The following is a 12,993-nucleotide window of genomic DNA, read 5'->3' as shown; positions in this document are numbered from 1 at the left end:
AACTATCAGTTGCATTCCCCTGGACAAAACTTATTTGACTCTTTATGTTCAAGAATCATTTGCATTACTATATTTTTTCTATAATTTCAGAGTTGTAAAATAGCTCAAAGACAATAAAATGGGTAGGCCCCTGGTAGAAGAAGATAATCTTTATGGGTTATTAGACACCTTTTTTGTTTTTCTTCATTTCAAAATTTTTTTATTATATTTTCTGACAGAACCATTATTATTCCCATTTGCAGTTGAGAAAACAAATCATAGTGACTATGTAATTTGTCTACAGTCACAAAAAGTGTAAACGGAAGGGTCTAGATTTAAACTCACCTTTCATCACTCCAAAATTAGAATGGCTCTGGGATTTCTTTTTCTTTTATTTTTCAGGGGATGAACAATCAATATATCCGTCGGGAAGTCTTCTGCTGTGAAACGTGTCACGAACTCAAAAGCTTCTGGGAAAAAGAAATTAGCAAACAGACTTGTTACAGGGAACTGGAGGAAGACCGTCAGGGAAGGAGCGCCCTGAGAAAGTATGTGGATTATTTCTCTACTATTTTTTAAATTAGATTTCTATAGAAATACACCAGATTGTGAATATGAGAGACTGAGTTCTATTCATCATTACTGTTCTAAGAATGCAAATGTTCAGTATGGTATGGTAACGTCAGTGCAGCCATGAGAATAAAGGAAAACAAGACTTGGTTGAAGATTATATTCATAGGTCTCAGAGGAAGGGTCACCACATACTATTTAGGGCCACAGGGGAAGCAAAAGACAGAAGCATGGGGAACATCTAAGCCAGAGTTTTTATTGGAGTTCCTGAGCAAAAGGCAAGGCAGAGCAGAGTAAACAGTTTAGCACTGTCTAGTTTGAGTAATTCCAGAGGGCTCTGGCTATAGATGTGCTCTCTAGTTGTATGGAACCTAGCCCTGGGGTGATTTGGGGCAGGGAAAATATGGCTTCACATGTGGAAGTTAGAGGTGATTGGGGCCATAGACTTAGGATTGGTTGACATGCTCACAGCAGGCCTTTTGTTACCTCTAAGAAAAGGCTAGCTCTGGGCCTTTCCATGGCCAGCAAGTTTCTTATGATGTCAAAACATCATAGAATATAGAAAATTCAAGACATGATTAATTCATCTACTCATTTAGTCTTGTCACCACATTTACCAGGGTTTCCAAATCTAGCATTATTGCCATTTAGGGCCAGATAATGCTTTGGGGTCAGGGGGCTATCCTGTGCTTTGTAAGATGTTTATCAACATCCCTCAAAACACTACATTCCAGTAGGACTCCCATTCCCATTGTAACAACAAAAAATATCTCCTGATGTTACCAAGTATCCCCTCAAGGGCAAAGCCACCTCTGATTGAGAACCAGTGACTCATAAATAAGGTTGAGCCTTTTTTGTATATAAACAAAAATGAAGTTCTATTATTTATATCTTGATAAACTGAAAAAATCTTTCCCCCACCTTGCCTCTGTTGTAATCCCCAGCACATGAGGTACACTAAATTTAAGTCAACAGAACAGAACTATGAGAGATCTCACATTTGGGAAGATACATATTAATATTCTTGGGGGAAGGCAAAGATGGTATTCCCCTCTTTGGCAAGTAAACTTGTTGTTCTAGCCAAAGGAACCTGTGGAGAGGAGAACATATCCTTATGTGAGAAGACATGTGTCACATGTGTCAACATCACTTTGAAAAAAAGAGCCAGCACCTGCTCTCACATGTGCAGAGGCTTGGAGCAGACAGATCAACTCAACTTTTCAGAGACTATCTGGGTTCTCTGTCCCTAAAATGGGAACAGCTCAGTCAAGTTGTCTATTTTGCTAAGATACCCACTCACAAGTGGAGTGGCAGCTAAATATTCTGCTGGCCAGCGAGGCACTATGTCTCCATGTTTCCGAACATGCTAAGCTGAAAACATGTGTAGTTCACATGTGTTGAACCAACATCAACTTCTAAAAATCTTGATTAACGCCTGAGGGGAAATAACTTCTCTCCTAGCCAAAGAAGAGCTCTGCCATCATTCCAGCTACATTCCTATTTATCCAGCAAGCAAAATCAGGCTTTTCTAGATGCTAGAAGAGTCACACACTAGAGCATCCAGTCCTGGAGATTCCAGGAGAGTGAGGAAAATCAGTTGTGTGGTTCATGCCATCTTCTGCCCCCAAGTCCTGGCCCACAAGCCAGGGAGCCAGATCCCATCATGAACCGTATACCGCATCTTCCCGTCCAGAACCCTCAAGGTATGGGATTAAAAGCATAATTTGTGATATCATTTTATTTTTGTCAAAATACATACACAGTCTACCTGTATATACAAGAAAAACATTAAAAGAAAATATGCTGATACTGAGTGATTAGTTTTGATTGGCAGAATGGCAGATTTTGTGTGTATGAGCTCTCCTAGCTTCTCCAAAGTTTCTACAACGATACTGTGCCATTTCTAATTAGGCAAAATGAAGTTATAAAAAAGGCAACTGATTGCAAATGGTCCATAGAACAAATGAATTTACAAATAATTAAACAATTTTGTTTAAAATGTTAAAATACATGTTTAAACAAATCATTCTCCAGATTCCCATGTGCCTCAGATATGACCCCCTTCCAAGTGGGTGCAGTTTTCTCTCCCCTCTATAACCAAGAGAATAAATCTTCAAAATGTGCTCATCATGAAACATTTCATCATTGTGTCCCACAGATAAATGTTAAAGAATTGGACAGAGCCTCTGCATTGAAAATCTTAAGGAGTGAGGAAGTAGAGGCAGCTTCCTATGGTTTGTTTGCTCCTCTGTTGTGGAGTCTCATTAACCAGAGCTATTTCCCTTGTCAGCTGTGAAAAAAAGACCCAAAACCTAGTGATTTTGTTATTATTTTTGTTAAATATCCCAGATTTATTTTCATACCAAGAGCAGAACGTTGGAATATTTGTTTAAATCCTGCTGATCTGAGAAAATAGTTTGAAACAGAGTAAGGGTGTACCTTCCAACATACACTTGCAGACCAGTGAATATCATAAACCCTGAAGTCCCTATCCTATCCCTGTGGCCTATATCTCCCATACTCCACTATACATAAGTACACTGGACACACATACATAATACTCAGGCTCTTTTTTGATTCTACTCTCCACTTATAAAGGCAAATTCAAGCCTCTGAACAATACAGAAATATTCAGAGTGAACACTAAAAGACAAAAACCCTAAAAGTTCCCACCAACACCTTTGCTGATAGAACAAAATCAATATTGCTTTATGTTCTTCTCGGCAGATCTGACTAGCAAGACTTGTGGCAAAGCAGGGTAGAGTGGAAACAGGTGTTTCACCATGGACATGCTTGTTAGCACACTCTCCTGCAGGTTCACTGACAGAGGAATTCAGCCAGAGCTGCAGAGAATCAATTTATCCTGGCAACTGGTGCATCTAGCAGAGGCCTTGGAGGTGAGATCATGAGGCGAGATGAGGGACCTCAGAACTGGAAAGCCCCTTACTCTCTCTGACAATGGCCAGAAAGAAGCAACACAACAGGAATAGGGGTGGTCCACAGAGAAGTTGAAAACTGTTTGCAAATAACTGATGGAGACAATCTGAGGAAAATCAAATGCAGTATAGGTACTAGGACTAAACCTCCTGGTTTGTTGGGGCAGTCCAGGTGTACGTCTATCATTTTGTTACAGTTATGGATCATAATTTCCCTTTTTATTTTAAAAGTATCTCCATTTAGGGGCACGTGGGTGGCTCAGTCAGTTAAGCATCTGACTCTTGATTTCTGCTCGTCATGATCTCACAGTTCATGAGTTCGAGTCCCTCATCGGGCCTGTACTGAAAGTGTGCAGCCTGCTTGGGATTCTCTCTCTCTCCCTCTCTATCTTCCCTTTCAGCACTCTCTCTCTCTCTCTCTCTCTCTCAAAATAAATAAACTTTAAAAGTGGGGTGCCTGGGTGGCTCAGTTGGTTAAGCATCTGACTTCGGCTCAGGTCATGATCTCAGGGTTCACGGATTTGAGCCCCACATCAGGCTTTGTGCCGACAACAAGGAGCCTGTTTTGGATTTTCTGTCTCCCTCTCTCTTTCCCTCCCCTTCTCATTCTCTCTCTCTCTCTCTCTCTCAAATAAGTAAATAAACAAATAAAATAAATGTTAAAAAAACTTTAAAAAAAAAGTACTTCAGTTTAGATGATAAATTATATGGACACCTAAGTCTAAATGATCAGCCTGTAATTATAACTGAGAAGTTAAGGAGAGTCATCAGAAGGTGATACAGGTCCAACCTCCAGGAAAGAGAAAGGGAAGGAAGTGGATGCTCCCCACAGCAGCAACTCTGAGCGGTGCATTTTTACACCCATCATACCCAAGAAAAGTTAAAGCCCCTTTAATTAATGAATGTATCCACATTATATTAAAAAGTCCATTGAGTTCCATGAAACACACAGACTGCAGTCCTTATTAGTGAGCTTTAAAAGATCTCAGTGACAAGTCATGTACATTTGGAGGAAGATTCAGTTATAGAAACTTTCAGAGATGCTTATAACAAGGCAGCAGTTTGGTTACAAATTAAGATGCATACTTAACAAGTATAATGGAAAATACAGCTTATGAAAATTACAATAGGTGATATCAACAGGTCATATAGTTCAATAAATCATCACTTCTTTTTTTTTTTAAGTTTATTTATTTATTTTGAGAGAAAGAGCACAAGCAGGGTAGGGGCAGAGTGAGAGGGAGAAAGAAGATCTCAAGCAGGCTCCTCATTGTCAGCACAGAGCCACGGACCCACGAACTGGTAAATCACGACCTGAGCTGAAATCAAGAGTCACCGACCCTTAACCAACTGAGCCACCCAGGCACCCCAGAAAATCATCACTTCTTAGATAAACCATGCAAGGACCTCTGAGGCAGTTGCCTGCTTATGAGAGAGAAGCCATTCTATGTTTTATCTCATCTTTCAAAGAAGCAAACTGTATTTTTATGTCCATTACCTTAATTTAATCTAAGGTAGAGTGAGGGTAGGTCTTATCATTATTCTCCATAACCCTCACTCTTCTCTCAATATTTCAACTTTCGATCTTTGGTTGCTAATGTAGCTAAGCAACAACTACACCTAACAACAGGATGACACTCCAGATTCTTTCCATTCTTTCCTGGGCCCATAATTGAGCAGAGTTTTAAGTGAGAACTTTTCAGAAGCCAACTTAGTAATAGGTGCCTGGAGCCTTCAAAATATTTATACCCTCTAAATTACTTGTCTCCAGGAATCCCTCTGAGGAAAATAGACAGGTATATGAAAAGAGTAATAAGCATTATCATTACTCATTTTAGGGTTATTTGTAAGAGTGAAAAAATTAAGATTGAATCCAACTTTTTAAAATTCTTTATTATATAGTCTGATCTTCCTGCGTTAAGCATGCATTACTTTGCTTTAGCATTGTTATGAAATGAATTGTGTACCTTCACACATTCAGAGTGTGACTGTATTTTGAGATAAGGACTTTAAAGAGGTGACTTGGTTAAAATGAGACCTTAGTGTGGGCCCTAATCCAATCTGACTGATGTCCTTTAAAAAAGAGGAGATTAGGATGCCCAAAGGGATACCAGGTATGCACACACACCAGAGAAAAGGTCACATGAGAGTGAAGCAAGAAGGCTATCTGCAAGCAAAGGAGAGAGGCTTTGGGAGAAACCAAATCTACTGACACCTTGATCTTGGACTTCCAGCCTCCAAAGTTGGGACCAAATAAATTTCTGTTGTTGAAGACCCCCATTCTGTAGCATTTTGTTATGGCAACTCTATCAAACTAATGAAAGCATTTACCCAGTCTTTTCATTGTGGTTGTTTTTATTCTTATGAAACTAACACAAGCACATTTTTTTTTAATTCAAGCATCACAAAAGAATATATAATTAGAAGGGAGTTCCTTCTTACTTGGGCTCCTAGACTTGCTCTCTAGGGAAAGCTGACATCAACAGTTTCTTGTATATCTTTCCCAAAAACTTCAAAATGAATAATCAAATAAATATGTGTGCTATATTTTTATGCAAGATGAGACTATACTTCTGCACCTTGCTTTTTTAAATTACTTGGAAGTTTTTCAATATCAGCACATTCAGTTCTTCTTTAATGTTTTCCATTACAATGTTAACAATTAATTTAACCAATCACATCAAAGAACACTTAGGTTGTTTTTTGTTTTCTGGCTTCACAAACAATGTTGTAATAAGAATACTTGCACATACATTTTTGCATACATGGACAAAAATTATGGGATATGTTCATAAAAATTAAAAAGTCAAAAGATGAGGGGCGCCTGGGTGGCGCAGTCGGTTAAGCGTCCGACTTCAGCCAGGTCACGATCTCGCGCGGTCCGTGAGTTCGAGCCCCGCGTCAGGCTCTGAGCTGATGGCTCAGAGCCTGGAGCCTGCTTCCGATTCTGTGTCTCCCTCTCTCTCTGCCCCTCCCCCGTTCATGCTCTGTCTCTCTCTGTCCCAAAAATAAATAAACGTTGAAAAAAAAAAATGAAAAAAAAATAAAATAAAAAGTCAAAAGATGAGTTGGGTTTTTTTGGTTTTTTGGGTTTTTTTAATTTTGATAGCTCTTGATTTCTTGTCTTGCAGAGAAGTTGTATTCATTTAAACTCCCACCCTGAGTATGGGAGTGCCAGGTGGAAAGATTGCTCATGCTGTGTATTGTCAAACTCTTAATCACTATTAATCTGATGGGTGAAAATAGCATCTCACTGTTTTAAACTGAATTTAATTAATTATAAGTTTGGTTGAGATCTTTTTATATGTATAGGAAACAACTGGATTTCTTCTTCTGGTACAGCCAATTTATATCCTCTGCCCATCTTACTGTAGATTTTTTCTTAATTGATTTATAAGCACCATGCACTTCTTTTCATGTATGTACAGGTCTATGAGTTTTGACAGGTGCTTAGAGTCGTATAATTACCACAATCAAGATATGACATGGTTCTGTCACTCTGAAAAATCCCCTCATGCTGTTCCTTTATGGTCATTTCCTCTGCCAGCTTCCCGCTCCTGGCAACCACTGATGTGTTCTCCATCCCTATGATTCTGCTTTTTCCAGAGTGTAATAAATGAAAAATATAGTATGTATTCTTTTCAGTCTGACGTTTTTCACTCAGCAAAATGTATTTGGGATTAATTCTTGTTGTGTGTGTCAGCTGACTATTCCTTATCATTCTGTTATATGGATGTATCACAGTTTGGTGATCCACTCCCACTTGAAGGACATTTAGGTTACTTATGGTTTTTGATGATTTGAATGAAACTGCTGTAAACACTGACATACAGATTTCTGTGGAACACAAGTTTCCATTTCTCTCGAGTCAGTACCCAAGACTGAGATTGCTGGGTCATATGGTAAATGCCAAACTATTTTCCCAAATTACTGTTCTATTTGGCATTTCCACAGCAATGTAAGAGACTTTCAGTTACTCAGCATCCTGACCAATACTTTATCTGCATTTAGTTGTACGGGTTTTTTTTAATTTTGTTGGAGTTTTTTTGATGGAGTGGGTTGAGGGGGTACATTGTTTATTTGTTTTCCTTTGTGTGTGTGTGGTCATTCTATGAGGTTAGTGATAACTTATTGTGTTTTAATTTGCATTTTCCTAATTATGTTAAGCATTACTTTTATGTGCTTATTTGCCATCCATACAACTTCTTTGGTAAAGTATCTGTTCAAATTTTTTACCCACTACATTATTTTCTTATCATTCAGTTTGAACTTTATATATTCTAGAAACAAGTCCCTTAACAGATATGTGATTTGCAAATATTTTCTCCATTTATGGTTTGCCTTTTATTCTCTTTACAGTATCATTCATAGAGCAAATTTTTAATTTTGATACCCCCAAATATTCTTTTTTCTATGAATCATGCTTTTTGTGTTGTATCTAAGAATTTTTTTCCCTAATCCAAGGGAAATAATGAATATGTTATTTTGTGGGGTTATCTTCTAGAAGCCTTAGCTGACAGCAGGATTCTTGCATAGAAACTAGTGACACCTTTCTAGCCTTTCTTCCCAGGAAGCAACTTTATTCATGCCAACATGGTCTCAGTTGGGTTCCTACTAGAAAACTTGAGCCTCGAATGCCACCTAGTGTAGCCTTTTATTAATTTTCTACTTCTTTGTCTCCCATATATGGGTAATGTAAAGACATAATCTGATTGGCTGGTCTCATGTTACAGAGTCGTGAGGGATATCACATACACATATAGCCAGGTTACCTTCCCTTATCTAGAGGTCTTTTCATACAACATTTCTTAGGGAGGGGACTCTACCACATTGTCTTACATTTTATATTTAGGTCTGTGATCCATTTTGAGTTCATTTTGTATAAGATGTGGAGTATAGACTAAAGTCCATTTTTTGAATATAAACGTATGATGCTCCAGCACGATTTGTTTTAAAAAAAAATATCCTCTCTCCATTGAGCTGCTTTTGCCTCTTGTCAAGAATCAATTGGCTGTATTTGCACATACTTATTTCTGGGTTCTATTCTGTTCCACTGATTTATTTGTTTGCTCTTTCATCAGTGCCATACTGTCTTGCCATACTTGTCACAGAATCAAGTAATGTGAGTCCTCCAGCTTTCTTCTTCAAAATTGTTTTGGCTAATCTACTTCTTTTGCCTTGCCATATAAAGTTTATCAATATCTACCAAAAGGTCCTTCTGGGATTTTGTTTGACATTATATTGAATCAATTTAGGAAGGAATAAATTATAAAAGCACATATTCATAGACTTTGCTCATTTATCTATTGATTTCTTCATTAATTTGTAAAAGCCATGTGTTTCTCAAAAATATTTGTTAGAAAGAAAAACAAAAGACTTCAATTGGACCATCAGATGTGGAGGTAAAAGCAGTAAGCATTTGTATTTTTCCTCTCCTCAGGCTCAGAGAAGAATGGAAGCAGAGACTGGAGAAAAGGCTACAGATGCTGGACAATCCTGATGAGAAGAAAAAGCAGACAAATACGGTGGGCTGAGAGCCTCCTGCTTCATCCACTTCAAAGATAACAAGCCACCAAGGGCACTCTTCTAGGAGAAAAATCTAACACCCAAGTTATGTTGATTTACTAAGCAGGACACTCTCTATTTGCTTTCCCATTTGTAAGGGATTTACATGTGAAAACTCCCCCCAGTGCTAATGGGAGTCATTATCCAACTCAATCCTCTCTGCCATGGACAGGGTGACCGCCAGTGGGACAGGGAAGCTCAGGTTATTTAATATAAAAAGCTCTTAGAATTAGCACTCCCCAGGTTTCAATGATCCATGTAGTGTAATTTATTTCCACATTTTCTTTTCATTTTGAAATCTGAATGTTTGATCTAGCTTACCAAAGGCGATGATCTGGATGGGAATTTGGCTTCCCTTGGTCTTCTAGAAAAACAGAGTCAATCTTTTCTTCCTGTCACTGCTTTTTGCGAATATAGCTATTATTATGAAAATAATTGGTAAAAAATACAGTTTGAAAATGAACTGAACTAATTATTTTTCCCTTCTCTTCATATGAATTCTTTTCTCATAAACATCTTTAACTAGAAACATGCAATGAAAATAAAATAATGCTTAATAAACGTGGTTGCCCTCTCTGGTATGTGTCCTGTGTTAACTCCCTCACGCCTGTCTTGTTTAGCTCTCTGGTGCTAGAGCAGCTCTGCTGGCCCCAGATACATTCTGGAATTTACAGTCACCCTCACTGTAGCCCCTTCTCAGTTACAGAGCATGACCGCAGGGTGGGAGAGGTTCTATCTGTCACAGTAGCTAGGGCTCTTCTGCCCATGGTTCCTCTCTAGGGGACAGAGAGAGGAGTCCTGAGCACCAAGGAATGCACATGGCCAGAGAGACCCTGGGAAGATAATCTGAGACAATGCTGGGGAAGGCATCCATCCCTCATAAATGCCATATAGTAGCATAAACTGCTTTCCTTGGAAAACTAAAAGGGCTTCTCACAGCTAAGAGAGCCATGGAGTGGCAAGAGGGTTGGAGAGGTGATTTCACATCCCCATAGTTATAAGATCCAGGCCCCTGCTATAGGCTCTTCTCCAATTTGGGTATAAAATATAAGCAGTAAACTACAGCTGGGAAAAATCTGAGCAAAGTTTGGAAAAAGAGGTTAATAATAAAATACAATTTTAGTAAGGACAGAGAACTATGGGAATACATAGGGGGTTCAGGTATGGGAATACATATTTCCCTGAACATAGGCGGTTCAGGGAAAGCCCACTGGGAAACTGCTATTTAAGCTGAGACCTATAAAATGAGTAAAAGTCCATCCGCGAAAAGAAAAGGGGTCAAATGTCCTGGACTGAGGAGAATGGCACATGTGAAGAGCCAAGAGGAGCATTGAACTGCAGAGCAGAGGGGACTAGGAATTCACAGGGAAGTAAAGAACTGGGAAATGTGTGTCTGTGACACAGACTGAAGAGGGAACTGTTTTATAGGAGGGTGGAAAGATGAGCAGTGGCCTCTAGAGCCCAGGCTAAAGATTCCCAATTCTGGGGGCACCTGGGTGGCTCAGTCGGTTGAGCATCTGACCTTGGCTCAGGTCATGCATGATCTTGCAGTTCGTGGGTTCGAGCCCCGCATCGGGCTCTGCACTGACAGCTTAGAGCCTGGAGCCTGCTTCGGGTTCTGTGTCTCCCTCTCTCTCTGCTCCTCCTCTGCTCATATTCTGTCTCTCTTTCAAAAATAAATAAATATTAAAAGAAAAAAAAAGATTCTCAGTTCTGGATTGAACCATTGACACAGGTTTTAAGGTAGAAGAATGAAATAATTAGACTTATATTTTTAAGTTTTTTGAATTTTGTAATTCACATACACACATATATATATATACTTTCATATAAGTGCATAAATGATTATATCATACATGTTGGTAGGCTTTTATTAACTGTTTCTCCTTTGTTTTCACCGTCTTAACTTGCCCCCCTCCCTTTTTCTGCACTCCCTACCATCTGCCACCCCTGTACCCTGTAACCCATGTTAATAGCCTGGTTTGAGTCCTCCTGTATTTTCTCCATGTTCACATGGCTGTATACAGAGACACACATTCACAATTACATTTACTTACACATTCACACAGACATACACATACACATACACACACATACTCACACACACTCTATATCTAAAGGGCATTGTGTGAATGTGTTTGTGTAGTAACGTTTTACAAAATAACATCACTTTTCTGCATCTTGCTTTCCTCACTCAACCATTCCTCATATAAATGCTTCTAGGTGGGGCACCTGTGTGGCTCAGTCTGTTGAGTGTCTGATTCTTGGTATCGGCTCAGGTCAGGATCTCAAGTTTCCTGGGATATGACCCTGCCTTGAGCTCTGCACTGATAGTGCAGAACCTACTTGGGATTCTCTCTCTCTCCCTCTCTTTCTGTCCCTCCCCACCCCCTCTCTCTCACTCAAAACAAATAAATAAAACATTAAAAACAAATTTTTTTTAAATAAAGATAAATCAATACATAAAATAAATGCTTCTAGGTCAATTTAGCTCCAATTCATATTTTTCATGGGATCATATTATACCCTGATGTGGATGTTCCATAATAAAGTCAACAATTCTTTTAGAGATGGACAGTCACATAATTTTCAGGTTTTTATCATTCAAACAATGAAGCAGCAAACATTCTTATTCAAAAGTCCTTTATTCTAGTGGCTTTATGCTAGAAAATAGATATAGTCCCAGGAATGGGAAATGAGAACAAACAGTATTGCAGTTCCTACTTATAAAATGCTTTCCAGACAGGCTGGCAAAATTCCCATCTGAACAAGCAGTCAATAAGAGTTCACCCTTCTCCCCATATCACTGCCAGGAATAAGTGTCATAGCTGCTCTTTGTATTTTCTGATCTGAGGGATGACGTCACTTGATTTCTTTGGCCACTAGTGTTGGGGTTTTCTTTTCACTTGTTTGTTTATTAATTTCCTCATCTGTGAATTATTTAGTCAGACTGTAATTTTTCTAAGGTTTGCCTTTCTAAGTCAATGTGTATAAACTATACATTATAAAACCTGACCCATGAATTATCATTTGCATTAGCAGTCTAGAAGGCAGGGATGGCTTGCTTAAACATCCATTATCAAGTCTGAAAACCTCGAAGCTATAAGGAAAAAGTAGACATATTTGTCTACGTAAAAATGAAAACCTTATATGTGGTGAAACATACCCTAAGCAGTGGTTTTGGCACATCTGCAAGTTTAAATGATCATTTGACTGCAATTGGGAAAACAGATTAAAGGAGAAGTGGCAGGAAGTGAATTAAGAGATTGTTTCCAATGTCTACATGGCCAAGAACAGGTTTGAGCAGATAGAGTGGACAGGTCATGCCAGTTAACTGAATGTAGGGGAGCAAGGAATGGAGATTATAAAAATATAAATGTTAACTTATTTTAACTAACATTTAATTAACATGGGTTAAGTAAAAAGAATATGAGCTTAGAGAGAGCACAGCTGGATCTGTCACCACTGGAGACCTACCTCCTCGGAACAAGGGTGAAATCCCTGAGCTATGCTTTCCTTAACTATAGTAATGGGCATACTATCCCCCATTTCTCACAGTGGTTGGGATTAAATGAGCAGATGTAAAAGTCTGTAGAGCAGGACCTGGTACAAGGCAAGACCTTATGTACCTCACCTCTCTTCCTCGTCCTATCTCTTCCTGGCTCTCACTAGGCTGGGCTCACAGAAAATTGCCGGAGTCCAGCTCCAGCAGGTCCAGGGGTCCCTGAAGGATGAATGGCATCGGCGAGAATAACAAATGGACACAGACAACAGCAGTGTGTTAGACTGGTGACTTTATTGTGGCAAGCGTGGCATTATATGTGTTAGCAATTTCCTTGTAGCGTGCGTCATCTATGTTTCTCGGCTTTACCTAATTCTAAAAATGTTCCTTTGTATAATCACCCATTAAAGAACTTGATGCTTATTTCTTTGTAACGTTTCC

General features: G+C 38.9%; 1 protein-coding gene across 1 annotated transcript; it reads left to right on the top strand.

Moving 5' to 3' along the window:
- The first annotated feature begins 378 nt into the window (after window positions 1–378).
- On the top strand, window positions 379–9,019 carry FAM240B (family with sequence similarity 240 member B). The gene is made up of 2 exons (XM_047100387.1): window positions 379–527; window positions 8,926–9,019. The coding sequence occupies exons 1-2, from the start codon at window positions 385–387 to the stop codon at window positions 9,017–9,019; spliced, it is 237 nt and encodes a 78-aa protein (XP_046956343.1). The 5' UTR covers window positions 379–384.
- Window positions 9,020–12,993: the final 3,974 nt, after the last annotated feature.

This window comes from Lynx rufus, unplaced genomic scaffold (assembly GCF_022079265.1).
Source record: "Lynx rufus isolate CCGP_SWC_20201006 ecotype Redwood Valley unplaced genomic scaffold, mLynRuf1.p SCAF_10, whole genome shotgun sequence".
NCBI lineage: Eukaryota > Metazoa > Chordata > Mammalia > Carnivora > Felidae > Lynx > Lynx rufus.
Note: the sequence above shows the minus strand (reverse complement) of the source record. Positions and strands in the feature narration are given on the sequence as shown.